The sequence below is a fragment of the Acomys russatus genome, chromosome 6, assembly GCF_903995435.1.
Source record: "Acomys russatus chromosome 6, mAcoRus1.1, whole genome shotgun sequence".
In the NCBI taxonomy this organism is placed as follows: Eukaryota; Metazoa; Chordata; class Mammalia; order Rodentia; family Muridae; genus Acomys; species Acomys russatus.
In genome coordinates this window covers 1751521-1769448 of record NC_067142.1, presented here as the reverse complement: position 1 = coordinate 1769448, position 17928 = coordinate 1751521, and the positions used below count along the sequence as shown (strand labels likewise).

Sequence of the window (17928 nt, the reverse complement as noted above, 5' to 3'; positions counted from 1 at the left end):
ATATCAGTTCACAATGTTAACAAAGTATAATATCAGATAAAGTATGCCATTCATGTTTAGAAAATATACTATTATATGTGGTGGATTCTAACTAGAAATATAATTACAAGCTTCTAGGAAGGCAAAATTAAGACCCTCTTCCAATGTGACTCTTACCTTACATATTCAAAAGGAAAATCACTTTGCTAATGCAGCAAACACAGGCAATGTGTAACTCTCTGTATGCTTCTGCCCTCTGCTGAGAAAAACATTGTGTGTTTGCATTGATGTCATAACATTGTCATTTTGACTGTTAAGGATGTACCAACTAAGTTACAAATGGAAAGGTTATATGAACCCAGACCTCTGTTATTGTCTACAACATAACACCATTAGAAAATATTAGGTCTCTCTGTGGATTTCCTCTCATCCAGATAGATTATTTGAACTATGCCATATTTCGTTTTACTTGCTTTCCATTTTTCACATGTGAACAAACAAATCTTCATTGAAATACAAAGGTGAATATTAGGTATTTAAAATTACTCAGGGAGAGAAAGAAATTGCTTCTTTATTTCTTTAAGCAATAGTAGCTATTAGAGAACAAGCATGTCTTTGCATTGTTTTAAAAATTTTGTATATTATATATTCTCATAGGCCCTAAATTCTAACGTCTGCTGATCAAGAAAGGACAGGCTACAGTCTCATTTATCTGATCATATAAAGGAAATTTAATTCAGCAACATGGTGGCTCTGTCAAGGGATCACATCAAATCTCCTAGGTGTCTGTGACAGGCCTGCTTTTAGTACAGACCTTTAATTCTAAAAAATGAAGGATCTGACTGGAGTACAGACACACCTTTAATATATAGCTTCAATCCAAAACAATGAAAGTAAGATTAGTTTACAGAAAAAAAATAGAAGTTTGATATTTGAAAGTGATGTCTAATGAAGAGCAGATAAAATGATGAATCAGAGAAAGATTTGAAAGAATGAATCTAAGATAGGATGCACGGAACTCTCAGAAGAACTGCACAGAGAGGAAAGATGTTTTCTTGAAAGCTGTCAAATACAAATAGCACAAACATTAAGAATTTAACATTTATATGATTCCTGATTGTCTCACGGTTCTTCATGATACAGGTTGTTCATTGTATATAGGTATAATAATATAAACGTATATGTAAAATATAAAAATATTTAATTAAGAATGTAAAATGCCACAACAATTTAAAAAAGGGTTAAAAAAAAAACAGCACAGAAAGAGATGCTACTTAAGAGCAGCACAGGGGAGAAGGGAAAGTAGTAATGGTAAGAGGAGGAGGAGATGACTGTGAATGGCAGCTTTGCCAGACAGTTTTATTGAGACAGGTTGCAGAAAGACTGAGACAGAGAATGGGAAAGGGCCAGAAAATTAGAACATATTACCAGATTTAGTTTGAGGTCACACAAAACATTTCAGTCAAATGCTGAGAGAGAAACTAAACTGAATCAGCCAACTTGGAGAGGAGTTTTGTCCACAACAACTTAGTTTAATCAGCAAGGGAAAGATCAGAAAGAGCTAGAAATGGTGAGTTTATTCAGCAGTACATCTCAAAGGGTGAAAATTTCTGGGCCTAAGTTAGCAGATGGAGGCTGAAGCTGAAGTCTTCAAGGTTCAGGTTTTCAGAATATTGGATAGTATGATGCCTAGGCCTGGGGATAGTTAGAAAAGAAAAAGAACTGCTCCTGGCTCAGCTGAATTCATGCATTTGTGCACCTTGAGTACAGCTCTCAACTCATCCCCTCATCCGAGGAACTGAAAACATTTACATGATCATCTTTTAAAACAGTAGCAACTCCACTTTGTTTTTGTTTTTGTTTTTTAAGATTTTAAGACCCATGAAGAAGCCTAGGAATTAGAGATCTTAGACTTATTCTTCATGTCAGCATTAGCAGACATACATTTATTAGGAACCTGTTCTGTGCATGGCTCTGGGGAAAATACTGATAGGAAACAATTATGAATAAAACATTTCTTCTAACATTTAAGAACTTACAATCCAGACGAAGGAGAAAGATCTCATAAAAAATAAGAACTACTATTTAAAAATAAATTTGTTTTAGCAAAGCAAATTGTGGAACAAATCAGAGCAACTCAGTTCACTAGACAACTCAGTTCACCTTGAAAGAATGAAAGCATCAATAAAGCTTTGAGTATGGCAGTATCTGCATAAGCTAAACAAATATAATGTAGAGAATGATTATATTACCTTTAATCAGATCATAAAAACCTGGTGCTAAATTATGAAGTCACAAGAGTGTTTATTGGAGGATATAGAACATACAAAAAGACAGAATGCTAAAAGTAGCTATGTTTTGAAGTATGATGTTTTTTAACTAAGATTCACTGTGAAGATGGATGTAAAAAATATTATGCAACATTTTCAGGATTTTTTTACCATTCCATTATAAAATTATATATGAATATTGTAGTATGCTTGGATAATATTTACTACAAGTTCTGTTGACATTCCCATTGTTTCATATTGTCAGATAAAAGACAATAATTGGTATCAGAAACAGCATGAAGCAGTGTGGTTATTGTGAACACATTTGGGGTGTTTGAATAATTCAGTGTACATTTCAAGTAGCTTATATACATGCATATATTTGTGTGCATTATTCTACCTAATTTATAAATTTTTCATTTTAATAACATACAAAGAAAATTAGTGTCATGCAGAAAAAGTGTTAGCAGTGCAGATGGTTAATCTGAAAACTAACAGGAACCAGTTCTGTGAGGAAATTAGGAGTTGTGTTCCATTGCAAACTAGGATATGTGTTCCATTGCAAACGTTGTTCATTTAAATGCAATTGCTACTAAAAACATAAAAGGAATATATATATATATATATCCAGATCCTACAGAAACAAAGAAAAGTGTTTTGTTACACTAGTGTGCTTACTATGCAAAGATAATTATAAAAGATTGTTAAGCAGGAAATAACTAATTTATTGGTGTCTTTTGTTTTAATTTTGTAAGACAATATTCTGGAATTAGAAATCAGATCAAAAACCTTCTGAAATAGGTTTTTGGAAGGCTCCAGGTAAAATGAATTTATTGAAAATTGAATGTTGCCTAATTTGTCCCTTAACAGTACTTTTCTTTTCTAAAATACCAATTAAAGCACAGGTTAGTTGAATAACACAAAAGTTTACAATCTGTGTGTATGTGTGTGTCAGAGAGAGAGAGAGAGAGAGAGAGAGAGAGAGAGAGAGAGAGAGAGAGAGAGAGAGGACGTATACATGAGTTTGAATGTTGCCTGAGCTCAAATTAATTTATCTTTTATTGTCTTTTTAACATGTCTTGATTTCAATCAATAGAAACTATTGAATAATGGATTAGCTGTAAAAAAAAAAAAAAAAAAAAAAAAAGGAAGGAAGGAAGGGAATGTGAGAAGGAGGGGGAAAGAAAGGAGAAACCTATGGAACAAATGAACAAACTTCACAGAAAGTGTCAAGAAAATTATGAAATTTGACTTTATGAAATAAAAGAATGAATCTCCTTGTAAAAAATGAATAGCAATGATGAGCAGTCTTTGTAAGGCAACAATGAGGATGAATCTGTTTCCATTTCTCCTGCTTAAGACTTAGTTATCATGAAGAACATTTTGGCTTTACGTGATGTATGTGCAGACAGTAAGCCAGAGAATTCTTGATTATACTATCAAATTAAATAATATTGCAAAGGTTTTAGTCACCAAAGGGAAAATTGAGTTACTGATATCAAAAGAGGTGAACGAGGGCTCAAACATAGTGTTTTCTATTTTTATGTACAGAAACGAGTGGTTTACTTTTATGTGGCTTCACAATAAATCACTACAAGAAAATCACTATCATTTCAAGATTACAAATAAATATGGCTTTGGTCACAGAGTTAGAATATGCAGGTTCCACATATTAGTGTGATATATATCAAATCTATGTTAAACACATCATTATACCAAGGTAACTCTGGCCATGTTCACCAGCATCTAAATGTTTCCAAGCAAAGTTGGTAATTTGACATTTTTATGGACACATGAATTCCTCTAATAAAAGCTAAGTGAAATTAAGAATAATTTAGGTATAAAGGATTTAGGTGTCCATATATAAGTCTGTCTTTCACCTGACATTATATATTACTGAAAACTAAGGGATAATGGACTGAGAACAATTGCATACAAGGAAAGACAGGTTTTTTTTTTTTTTTTTTTTTTGTAGGGGAGTGTCTGGTGGATGTTCTGTGGGAAGTATTGAGCAGGAATAATTGAGGCTTATACAGCTCTCTACAAAACATCAGGAATGGGTTTGAGGGTAGATATTTAGATATATTGACAGATACATATCTGCAAAAGGACAGGGAACCTTAAGTATTGTTGCTACAACAACATGTAAGTCATCTGAAAACAGTAACTCCAATAAACTCCAATGGGAATAAAGCAGTTATTCTGACGAAGCTAAAAATCATTTTGAATCTTCACACTAACAACATCAATAATTGCACTGATAGATGGCTCCCAACTGTGAAAGCAGCTATCCTCCCACCTCCCATTCTGCCTATCATTAACCAGACAAGTGCCTTCCTCAGTTGCTGGGCCACTCACTACCAAGATGTTAAGTTTGGTTCTTTGTAGTTGTGATAAATCACTGGCCAGTATCAATCTGGGGAAGGAATGGGTTCACTTGGCTTATAGGATTAAATTCTTTATCATTGGAAGCTATGGCAGGAACTTAGGCAAGAACCCAGAGACAAAAATAAACAGGGCTGCTTATTTACGGTCCTGTTTCCTCTGCCTTGCTCCACCTCTTTTTATTACAGCTCAGGCTGACCAGCCTATGGATGGCAATTCCTATAGTGGGGTCGAACCTTACATAGCAATGAAATGAATATCCCATAGTCTTCCTAAAACGAGAATCTGGTGGAGGTAGTTTCTCCATTGAGGCACCTCTTCCAAAATGATTCTAGTTTTTGTCAAGCTGACTATAATTAACTGGAACAGTTATAGACAATGTGCTCTGCACAGTTATCAGAGGTCTGAGGCTCAGTCTACTTCCCTAAAATCTAAGGTATAAAAAGTTTACACTCCCCATTCTTAAGTGATGGAAATAAAAATTTAAAAATCTCATTTTTGGTTCCTTTATTTAAGATATTAATTTTTATTTTCTATCTTTATAAATAAATTGGTGATTTGATTTATACTTTGTTGTCATTGTTTGGATTGTCCATTGTGCTTGTATCTAATGAATAGCTGAAGAGAAACACTTTTAATATTTGCTTATCCCAAGACTGTCATTAGAAACATAATGAGCACAGAACTCCCTGGACAATGTATTTGTGTACTACTGTGCATTGTTAATGACTTTCATCTCTTTTTGAAATGATATGTACCTCTTTCTTCATATCTTAGCTTCCTCTGGTTAACACAACAACTCAACTTGTTATATTTTATCTATACATTTGCAATATGCTATATCATCCTTATATGTGGTTTCTGGAAGGAGAGTGCCATTTGAATGTGCCAAAATAATTACTTTTAATCTGTGAATTAATAACAGGAAGAAATGAGGAAAATATAACCACTTATAAACCTTACACACACCTGTACACATACACATCAGTACTATGGGTCCATGTAGTGATCACAGCTGTTTAGATGCACATTAAATTAAATCAGTAGAGTTCATAATTGAGGAATGGTAACTCTTTGAATGATAGAAAGTTTAGTTTCCTATTAACTTATTTCTAGATCCTCAGTTATGTTCACTTCTTGATGAGATGAATAATAACTGAAAACATCATAGTAAGTGAATTGTCAACTTGCATGGACTTTAATCTAATTCTGGAATAACTGAGACTAGTGAGAATTCAGGCAAATATTTAGTCATTTGTTTTACCCAAATAAGGAAATAAATGAATGTATATCAACTCTGTACCCATTCTACTTTTTAAATACAAAAGTGAAAGTTCACAATAAGCTAGAAGGAAAATGTCTTTATGAAACCCATCACATTGAAACATTGAAAAACTGACTTCATCAAAAATATTTTGATAGGCTGTAGAAATGGCTTAATGATAAAATCCATGCATTTAAAGCTGAAAGAATAAAGCACAGATTCTCAGCATCCACATTGAAAGAGAAACACATGAGTGGGTACAGTTGCTTACCTGAATGTATCATAACATTTGCAAAAGAGTCTAGGGAATATTAGAACAACTGTTTAGTTAGATGAGAGAAACTGGTAAGCCTCAGGTTCAGTTCAGCTACATGCCTGATACACTAAATAAAGTGGAGTATCACTAAAGAAGATGCCTTGTCTTAACATTTACTACCTACCCATATATACACACACATGTACATGTTAACCCTAACACTTCACATACTCAAAGGCATGCAATATTTTAAGAATGTACTGACAATTATCTTATTGATTATACTATTAGGTTAAGAAAATGAATAAGTAAATTTTATAATATTGGTTTTATTTTATTGCAGATTGCATATTGTTATAATCATAACACAATTCATTTTAGTTATTCTGTTGTTTAATAAGGTACATATAAAGTGTATATTATTTATACTGTGTCGCTATATGTTTCTGTATTTCAATGGATTTATATATTTATACATGAAGAATAAACATACATGTACAAACAACCCTGTTGCTGAGAAATACAGCCAGTACTGTCACAACAAATACATCTGTAAATTTGGGGTAGATAGCAGATATTTAAATTTCTGTAAAGCAAAGAGTTGTAGGTATGAATGAAGATCATTATTCATTAGATCTCCAAATGTGTGATTCATTTACCATTATTTTTTCTACATAATAAATTGATGTGGATTAAATAATATTTCTTTTAAAAATCAAAGCATGCTATGTAAATGTGGTGATGAAGGTAAAATATCATTAATCAATATGGTTACAAATTAATAAAACCTAGAAATCAACAAAATCTGCTGCTTCTTATGTAAATACTTAAGAAGATCTATCTCAGACAACACTGACATAGGAAAAAAGGAAAAAATACATATCCTATAAATCAATATTCCACTCATAAATGTAGGTAACACTACAAATAAAAATCATCATCAAAATATTTTCAAATAAATAATGGAAAAATTCTATCAGATTTTACCATATTATTATAAAATCCATACCAAAAAATAATTTTACAGGATATTCAAAAGTTTCTGAAGCTAGGCAAGGTGGAATATACTGTAATCCCAGCACTCCAGGAGGAAGAGGCAGGTGTATGTCTGTAAATTCAAGGCCATCCTGGAGATACAAAGTAAGTCCAGGACTGCCAAGGTACAGAGAGAGACCCTATCTTGAAAAAAGTAAATATTTCAATACACAGCATTCTATATAAAGAGACAAAGAAAATCACATCATCATATCAATTGTTGATGAAAACTATTAAGGACAGTCTCTCTTTTACTTCTTATTCTAAAGAAATACAGAAAAACTAAAAATATGTTTTCATACAAAGAACATTTAAATTATAGCTAGTCTTATTGTAGATGGTAAACAAATTAAAACACCTAGTATAATTCAAAAAATATGAAAAAAGCTGGGTGTTGTGGCCTATACCTAGAGTCCAAGTAGAGGCAGTAGGATTGAACAAAATTTCTCACCAACCAGAATTAAAACTGAGTCCTTTTCCAGCCTATGCTAAAACCTGTATTTACAAAAAAAGGAAGCGGAGGAAAAAAGAAAATAAAGAAAGCCCACTAAAAACTAAACTGGATAATAATCATGGTATTTATCCTTGGGACCATCTAATTCGCTCTCATCAGTTATCACTTCACTTTCATTTTTTTGTATAGAATGAAACTTCATGAGACTTTATTCCTTCAGCAATAACATGTCATGACAATGATATTGTCACTGCTAAGGTCTTAAACCTTAAAACCATGTACATACAAACAACTGTTAATTAAGCATGTAATATTTTGTACTTGCTCTTGGGAGTATGTGAATGTGTGTTTAATAATGATAATCAAAGAGGCTATCAATCTGAGACTGCTGAGAAAAGGATTGGAGAAAAGGAAAAGGTATAGTAATATTTTAATTAAAATGTAAATAAATATGTTAAATTATATTTTTCATCTAGGACATGTTTGCTAGGTCAGTAAGAATGAAAAAGAAGGAAAACCTATGTAAACTAGCATGGAAAAACCATAGCTGCTTGTATCCAAATACTTGTATCCAAATACTCCTCATAAACAATTTAATTATGATCAATAATATACTCTATAAGCAAATTTTACATTCACTTTTTAGTTTGGAACAACCAAAGACATAAGAAACCTGGAATTTACAATAATCATAAAACATAAATACATATTTATTTCTAGCCAAACCTATATGGAATTGATAAATGGTTGGAAAGACAAATCACTAACAGAAAATATCACAGAAACCTGGTCAAATATAAAACTAATAATCTTCATTCTAATGCCTCAACATTGTAAGTAGTGAAATTATCACTTATTTACAAATTAATTTCTTGTATTCATGAAATCTCCACCAGGAATTACTTATAGTTGTGGATAAGATTAACAAAGTTTGTACAAAACATAAAGAACTTTGAATTTCTAAGTAATTCTGAAAAGGATGACTGTAGGCTTAGAAGTCAGTTATCAAATTTCAGAAATTAGAGCCATAATAATTAAAATGCTATAGCGTGATTCAAGTGAGTTTGCACACAAACAAGCAAATGATACTGAAAATTGTAGATATTATCCATAATTTATGGTTAAGTAACTTTTCTTTATGTGGTAGAGCAGCTTAATGGATGAAGACAGTTGTCATTGTTACCATTAAATTAAACCTTACCAGGTCCCCATTTGTTGAAACTGTTTGGGCAGAATTATGAAGTTTGGCCAAGTTGGATTAAGTGTGTCACTGTGAGTGGGAGTTGGGATTTTTTTACCCATGTGACCTCTCAGATGCTGCTCTAGACCTCTCTAACTTGACAGCTCATCTCTACCAACATGAACTCTAAACTTCTCAAACTGCAGGACCTCATAAAATAAGTTGTCTCAGTCATGCCTCCTTATCGCAACCATAGAAAAGTATCCCATATCACAGGCTTGCCAAAGCATAGTGAGATTACTCAGAATACATATTGGATTAGTTACTTTTCTGGGTTCTGTGACAAAATGTATGACATAATAAGCTTAAAGTTTATTTTGGCTCATGGTTTAAGGATATATAGTTCATCATATCATGGAAGGCATTACACTGTTCAAATAATGCAAACTATTACAAGGATGCCACAATCCTGAACTAGTGAATGTTGTTGGTGCCCCTATGTATTCCTCCATTTAGTCTGAGACAATACTGTGCTATCTGTATTCAGGGTGAATCTTCCCTCCCCTAGTTAAAGCTCTCTTGAAACACATGTACATTTAGAAAGTTAAAAATGTTCTCCCCTCTGTCCCAGTTTCCTGGTAAATGAAGGCTTTCGTGGGACATGCCCCTGGGGCTAGTATGCAGATATAAGTGAGTATATACCATTTAAGTCTTTCTGCTTCTGGGTTAACTCACTCATTATGATAATTTCTAGCTCAATCCATTTATCCACAAATTTCGGGAATTCCTTGTTTTTATTAGCTGAGTAGTATTCCACAGTGTATATGTACCACAGTTTCTTTATCCATTCTTCTACTGAGGGACACTTAGGCTGTTTCCATGTTCTGGCTATTATGAATAAGGCTGCTATGAACATGGTTGAGCAAATTTTCTTGTTGTGTGCTGGAGCATCTTCTGGGTATATTCCAAGGAGTGGAATAGCTGGGTCTTGAGGAAGCCCTATTCCCATTTTTCTGAGATAGCACCAGATAGATTTCCAAAGTGGCTGTACTAGTTTGCATTCCCACCAGCAATGAAGTAGTTTCCTACTGTTATCGAACTGTGCCAAGTTGACAATGAAGATTACCCATTATTTGAACCAAAACTTGCTGCATTTAACAATAATGTTTCATTCTTGGTCTTCAAATTTCATGACCACCTCATACTGCAAAATGGACTTAGTTTATCTCACAAGAGACAACCTAATCAGGCTGTATGTAGTTCATCTATAAGAGCTACTCACATGAAATTAATATTTTTTCAAAAGTTCAAAGTTTACTATTTCTCTGAGACTTACAACTCATAACTGAGCAAGAGGAATGGCATGGGAGGAGATGGAGGGAAGAAATTGAAAAGGAGGAATGATGTAATTATATTGTTATAGAAATATTATGAAAAATTAAGTTATATTCTTACAGTATGCAATGTTATAGGGTAAACCTTTCCATTTCAAAAGGGGGAAGGGGTTCATGGCAAGAAAAGATTGGTACAAATGAACTCTGAAACTCTGAATTTCATAAAGCTTCATAACTTATATCTAGGCCTGATGTCAACATCTGGGTTATAACAGAATTAAGCAGCTCTAATTTGCAATTCCACCCCCTGTAATGCATGTACCCTCTTTAATACTAGTTCCACTTTTTCTATAGCAGAAGATTTGGCTGAGGACTTGTTCAGTGACCTGTATATCTTAGAGATTTTCTTCAGCTTTCTCAATTGGACCTGTTTACAAACACTTCCCATGTAGTGATCTGAACCCCTTCAATAAATTCTTAATTTATCCTTTGAAATAAATTTACCTACTTAACAACTGGAGTCTTCCATTGGTGGAGTGTTTCCTTCAGAATACCTTTTCAATTGTTTGAATGATAACTATAAGATAATCTTTCTCTTTTACCAATTGCACAGAGGTGTGTAACATGTCACACACTTTTATTCTGAGCACTCAGAAAGCAGAGGTAGGGAGATCTCTGAGTTTGAGGACAGCCTAGCCTACAAAGCAAGTCTAAGACAGCTAGGACTACAAGAGAAACCATGTCTGGAAAAAACACAAAACAACAACAACAACAGCAGCAGCAGCAACAACAACAAAACCTGCAGCTGGCTAGATTTCTTTAAACTTGCTCTAGGAATCCACTTCCTCCTATGAGAACACTCATGAAGCGAAAGCATGTAAACTACCAATATGTCAGGAATACCATTCCCATGCTATTCATCATGGAAATAGACACCTTGGAAATAGGTCTCAAAATATGCCAGGTCAAATGACCCTATATCCAGCCAATATAGATCTGCAATCCCATGAGAGATTAGAACCAGAAAAGCAGCAACATGATTTTCCTCCAAAATTTCTAAAATAGAAATATAAAATCTGCTAAAGGACTACCTATGCCTTCAGCCATAGAAGTTAACATGTAATAACCTTTCCACAGGAGTGAAAACAATAAGAGCTGTGATACATTGATTAGTGAGAAAGAACTATGGCATGGTGAATAGATGATGGAAGAATGTGAGTTGAGTTGAGTTTTCACTGATAGTATATATAACAGCTTTGGAAAGCTAAGACAAAGTTTATAAGAATTGATGCTTAAGGTGAAACAGGAACAGATTATGTGAGCCAAGGTGTTTTAAGAAATGGAGTCGTATATCTTTAAAAGTTCATCATGAATAAAGCTGAGTCCGTCATTACTGGTCATGCTTAAAATGTTTGCTGTTATTACATTTTTTACTTCTTCTTTGCTTTTGTGCTGAATTACTTGGTTAAAAAAAATAGCCACTGTATAACTCAATTATGAAGACTAAAAGAGAATGTTAAGATGGTAATTTATTATGGGATGGTAATTTTAGTGATGGAATATTAACATGGCCTGAGAATAAAAATGTAGCAGGATTGTTCACCAATATTTGTATTGTTAAAATTCCAAGGATGGAAATTTACACCTAAAATAGCATTCACTTTTATATGTTCAACTTTATTTTATGTCCTTGGAAAGCCATTTAAGTCTTCTGAATGATGATTCCAGTGAAAAAGAAAGGTGTTAGTATTTGGCTGATGTTGTCAAAACAAAATTCGATAGGCCCATAAGATCAAAAGGTACCTAGATAGGTTTGATTTTGCAGGTACCTATATCCAGGATTGATGCTAGTATTAATTGTAAACAATAATAGTGATGCTTATGGGGGTGTAATGGAACATTCAAAGCCATGCTTAAGTGATTGAGGCATTCTATGATTTTCATTTCAAAATATTTGACAGATAAAGAAACATACATTCTGTGGACCTACAGCTACATAGCATGAATTTTAAACATTACATATATTACTGGTATTAGTTAGCAGAATTTGGTAATCATCTAAGAATTCAATGTAAAATAAGAGGATTCTAACAAACATGAATGTGAACCATTTTCTTTAAATTTTCAATTAGATATTCAATTGACAGAAACACAGATTTGGAGAGATATTTCAATATTGATGCCAACAGTGGAGTTATTACTACTGCCAAAGCACTGGATCGAGAGACAAATGCTGTTCATAATATTACTGTTCTTGCAATGGAGAGCCGTAAGTTGAAAGCTTTAAAATGACAATTTGATGATTGAAAGTGAGAATAGAGAGTGGATTTTTATGAATTGAGGTCAGTGTACGCTGTAATAGTTGCCTGACTATATTGAAAACACCTTCGAAAGTCCCAAGTCACTAAGAACTAAAATACATATAGATTTATTGGTTCTATGTGTTGCTATTTACATAGTTAACACAAAAGGTAAAAATGTTCAAGCAGATGGGTGTGACTTGCCTTCTAAAGATTGCTTTCTGTTTAGATCACAGATACTGCTGTTATCCAGACCCGAAGTTACTGAATTTATCTAGGCCAATACACGTGGATATTTATATTCTGACACTGAACTAATTTTAATCTAAGAATGAAATAATTTAAAAGAAAGCATAATTATATCTATATTGCTAAAATATAAAGTCAAAGTAATACATGTATAAATAATATGGTTATACTGACATGAATATGAGCTATGGCATCATTGAGATGAACTGTATGGTTCATTATTCCTGAATCAGCACTTTCTTTTATCAGGGACTGAACACACATGAATGCCTATATGCATGCATGTATATACATATATGTGAAACATATAAAGATAGATAACTCGCATTTATCCATTATACTCAAGTATAAAAATGTATATTTGAATATATACAAATAAATTAATGAGTTTATATCAGTCAGATTGTCTGCAGTTCAGTTCAAATAGTATAATTATGAATATAGGGTTTTTTTGAGATTATACTTAAGAAAAGGAAAATTTTTGCTTGCTTTTTTGTTTCTTGAATAAAACAGTAAAGAGTGTGGTGAGTGTTCTATCAGAGTTTATTAGGTAATGTTTTCTTATCTACCAGAGAATCCATCCCAGGTGGGGAGAGGCTATGTGGCCATCAGTATACTGGATATTAATGACAACGCACCTGAGTTTGCAATGGACTATGAAACCACTGTCTGTGAAAATGCTCAGCCAGGCCAGGTGAGAGACTACAAACCAAGTTCTTTCTTGTTTGCAGTTTCCTTAAATGCTTCTTGAATTGGTGCCTCTAAAACCTCCCAGTTTTAAGATAACTCACAATTTGCTTGTGGAAAAAAATTATCACTTTGATATGTATCACAAACTAATATTAAAGTAACTTTCAAATTCTTGTTTAGTTGGATGATGAAGCTCTTCAGGAAGAGAAGGTGTGTATTTATAACAAGCTCTGATATGCATTTAAAGGCCTGGGTTCCTTTATGGAAGATTAAAACCCATGAAGCGTGATTGGGCTGTTTCCCGCATTACTTTGCACAGCAGGGTTTACATACCTTGAGTTTCTAGGAATTAAATGCGTCCAAATTAGCTTTGGTTTATCCATCTGTATCTCTCTGAATCTTATGATGTTTACAGGGATTGTTGTAGCTTGTTTCTGAGCTTCACAAAACAGATAAAACATGTGCTTTGAAAAGGACACGATTTGGTTTCTGGAGCCTGTATTAGATTGAGTTCAAATTGCCATTCCTTGATGTTATTGGGGCATTATGATGAGGTGGAAAACTATTGTGCCCCTCTGTAGAAATCCCAGCAGAGTGCATTATGTCTTTCTCTTGGACATTCCATTTACCTAGGTTATCCAGAAAATCAGTGCTGTGGATAAAGATGAGCCATCCAATGGACACCAGTTTTACTTCAGTCTAACAACAGATACACCAAATAACCACAACTTTTCACTGAAAGACAACAAAGGTAAGGCTAGTTTTGCAATTTCCAGCATTGGCACCTAAATAAGTCTCATTTTCCTCTTAGGAATGCTTATTATGTTTGGAAGAGGGGCAAGGACATTAATTAAATAGCAAAAGCAATAATTTCCTTGAGTAACTTTTAAACATGGATTTATTGTCATGGAGGAAAATCTGCTATTTAAATCATTTTAGGCATAGGGCCAAATGCAAAATGTTAGGCCTATGTCTTTTGGCTAGATATTTGCATCCTCATTTGTGTATCTCTTTTTTTTTTTTTAATCAAAAACATATCATACATTGCAGCCAGCTAAGATTCCTAATAAAGATTGTGCTATGTCAACACTATTGTTTCCTTTTAAGTGAAACAGATATACACATTTGTTTCTTTCCATTCTGTCATTATACTGTCTTTCATAAAAATCTTTTAATTAATGAAGAAAAGGCAAACTGGTAAATAATAAAAATATTCTTTCTCATGTCATAAGTGTTATTGTAAAAGCACTTTACAAGTATTGTAAGCAGATTTCCTATTTTGCTTAATACATATTAATAGCTATAAAACATTGTAAAGAAAGCAGTAGAACTTAGTCATAGTTAATCATGATTTTTCATGTGAAACCGGTTTAATTTTAAAATAAACAGTCCAAGTGACTTACTGAAAAGACATGCTTTCAGAAAAAATTTAGGAAGTCTTTTGCCTGAGGATACAACTTTAGCGCAAAAACTCTGTTCTTGGCTTAGAAAATTAAATCTGAAAATAATAATTTCTTCCCAATCCCATTCTTCACCTAATGAGAATGCTCTGTTGTCCCTTTAGTAATATAAAAAAGAACATTTTCTCAGTGGGTAATCCCAAACTCTCTGACTTAATCATTGCTGGAAAGGTTCATGCTCAGTTCTTGGAGTGTCATCTAGCACAGATACAGACTGGGGAATCTATGACCTTCACAAGATGACGGTGAATATATCCCTTATGTGTCACAATTCAATAGCACAAAGATTGCTGTATAGCACGTACAAGAAAATGTCTGGATTTATGAGACATCTATTCTGCCACACAGCTGAAAGTATTACAGTGTCATATAGAGAAAGCCTAAAGTTGCCCAAGCTGTATTTTAAAGGGCATCAATAGAATAGCTAGAAATTATTCATATTGTCTTTTACATTAGGGAAGGAAATATTGAGCATCATCAATTCTGCAAGCTCTTTCTTGAACGTAGGGTTCTTCTTTCACATGCTGAACGTTTGGCCTGTGTTTCTCAACTTGCTTGTTTGTCTGTATGGGAGGGATTTTGTCTGTCTATATATGTGCATCTCTGTCTGTATGTGTATTATTTTTATACCAATCATTTAGGTTATCAATAAACAATTTTCTGAATCTTTCATAAATATGGTTAATATTAACACTTGTGGGAAGCAAACAATTAAACTGTGTATTATTAAGTGTACAGCAACAGAAAGGATATCCCTAAACAACTCCATGATTAATTAATCAGCTAATGAATTTTAACAATTCATATTTTAAAAATAAACATGTATAATAGTTTAATATGGTGAACACCACTTAAAATATGCACATATGTAAATATGCTAAATACAAAATGACAGTAAAATATTTACATTTTGTCTAATCTAAAATTACATTAATTTTTTACTACAGTTTAAATATGAGCTTATTACTTTGTCCTGCTTAATACAGAAATGATCTCAACTTGCTTTCCTTAAAGTATTTTTGAATTTTTTATGTTAATATTAAGTAAGTGAGTTTTCAACTATTTGGAGGGATTATCAAATTAAAAGTATATCTGCTTACTGAATGACAGTATGACTTGATTTACATTCCTACTAGTTAGTATAAACTCTAGGAATCCTGTAATCTTATATTAGTTTATTAGGAGAAACTACATAGAAAAATACCCTCAAATGAAATTTATTTCTGAAAAATAAATTAAAATTATTTAAATATACTGATCACCTTTCAGAGGATTATACTTCCTATACATTGTCGTAGATAAAATAGAATATTTAATATAAATTAAGATTTGTATAATTAACAAAATATTCATAAATATGCTGCTTGAGAAAGTATTAATAGTAAGTTAACATGTAAAAATGATTCAATAATTCCATTGATATTTTTCAATCATTGATAAATAATGTCTACGATAGTAGTCTCCTAAGATTACATCACTTAATTAAATCATAAATATCTTAGTTTATGCCTGTAAACCATGATGTGAACATTGGAAGTGGCATTGCTCATTTCTCAGAATATATGCCCTCATTCAGTGATAATTGACCATACATCTGTTTAAATAAAAACTATGGTATCTTACATTACTTTATTGATCCGAGAATCTTTCACACAAAGGATGGATCAGAAATGATGCTTAAAAGAAGCATGTATTAAGTGACACCTTTTACCAATATTTCTTTAAATATATGTTTTAAATTTTTAGCTATGTGTGCCAGGCGTGGTGGCACATGCCATTAATCCTAGCACTTGGGAGGCAGAGGCAGGTGGATTGCTCTGAGTTTGAGGCCAGCCTGGTCTAAAAAGAGAGTCCAGGACAGCCAAGGCTACATAGAGAAATCTTGTCTCGAATAACCTAAAATAAATAAATAAATAAATAAATAAATAAATAAATAAATAAGTTTTAGCAATGTGAAAGCATGACAGAAATAATTTATAAAAATTTCAGTAATAAAAATTTTAGTATTTGGAAATGTGACAAATTCATTTTCCAACTGGGGAAACAAAACTTAAAACATATGTTCTCTGAGGGAAGTTAAACAGCATAAACATTACTAAAGATCCATCGTGGGATGTTTCAAACCATGTCTTAGCTTCCTGGCACATAGCTTGTACCTTTATCCCCAAGGAGTAGAAGGAAAGACGCCATTTATATCTGCATTTTTTTTTTTTTTTTTTTTTGAGGTAGGTGCTGACTATGCAGTCCTGGCTGATCCCAAATTTGTGATTGTCGTGCATCTGGCATGCTAGAATTTTATAGGTGAACCACCATGCCCAGTCTATGTATCTAATTATCTATGTAAAATATATGTTAATATATTTCATATGATATAATATATTTGCCTGATTTAAATTCTAAAATACAGAGATACTGAATTCTCAAAAAAAAATTTTAGTATTATATTATAACTGGTACGGTTTTTGTTTTTTGTTTGTTTGTTTTTTGTGAGGGGGAGGCAATCTCTAGAACAGCAGAAATACCTTAAGATGAATTATATAGCAAATATTTATCGCTGTCTAAAGAAATGTATTGAGGGATATTGAAAAACAAAACAAAACAAGCAAACAAACTACACCATAGTTGTTTTGCCACTAAGGAGAAAAACAAAAAGGATGACTTCAAGTTTACAAAGATAAAGCTCATTAGACATCTTCTTAAACATATTTGTTCATCCTAGACAACACAGCCTCAATACTCACCAGGAGAAATGGCTTTCGAAGACAGGAACAGTCGGTTTACTACCTGCCAATTTTCATTGTGGACAGTGGATCTCCCTCACTAAGCAGTACCAACACACTTACCATCCGAGTCTGTGACTGTGATGCTGATGGCATAGCTCAGACCTGCAACGCAGAGGCATACATTCTACCTGCTGGTCTTAGCACCGGCGCCCTGATAGCAATACTGGCCTGTGTCCTGACACTGTTGGGTAGGTACTGACTTCAGTTCTTGCTTTGTAGGAACTGTTACAAAAACAACCAAATACCACAAGTTTCCTTATTTTTTTATTTCATTTGATTATCTTTTCTC

The 17928-nt window shown here is 33.0% G+C and overlaps 1 protein-coding gene across 1 annotated transcript in view; it reads left to right on the top strand.

The window, feature by feature from the left end:
• The window catches only part of Cdh7 (cadherin 7), a 140090-nt gene that overhangs the window by 85594 nt on the left and 36568 nt on the right, over window positions 1-17928 (top strand). Inside the window, exons 7-10 of the mRNA XM_051147201.1 lie at window positions 12290-12426; window positions 13279-13400; window positions 14030-14147; window positions 17576-17827. Of these exons, the coding sequence (XP_051003158.1) occupies window positions 12290-12426; window positions 13279-13400; window positions 14030-14147; window positions 17576-17827 (629 nt within the window). The remainder of the gene's footprint in view (window positions 1-12289; window positions 12427-13278; window positions 13401-14029; window positions 14148-17575; window positions 17828-17928) is intronic.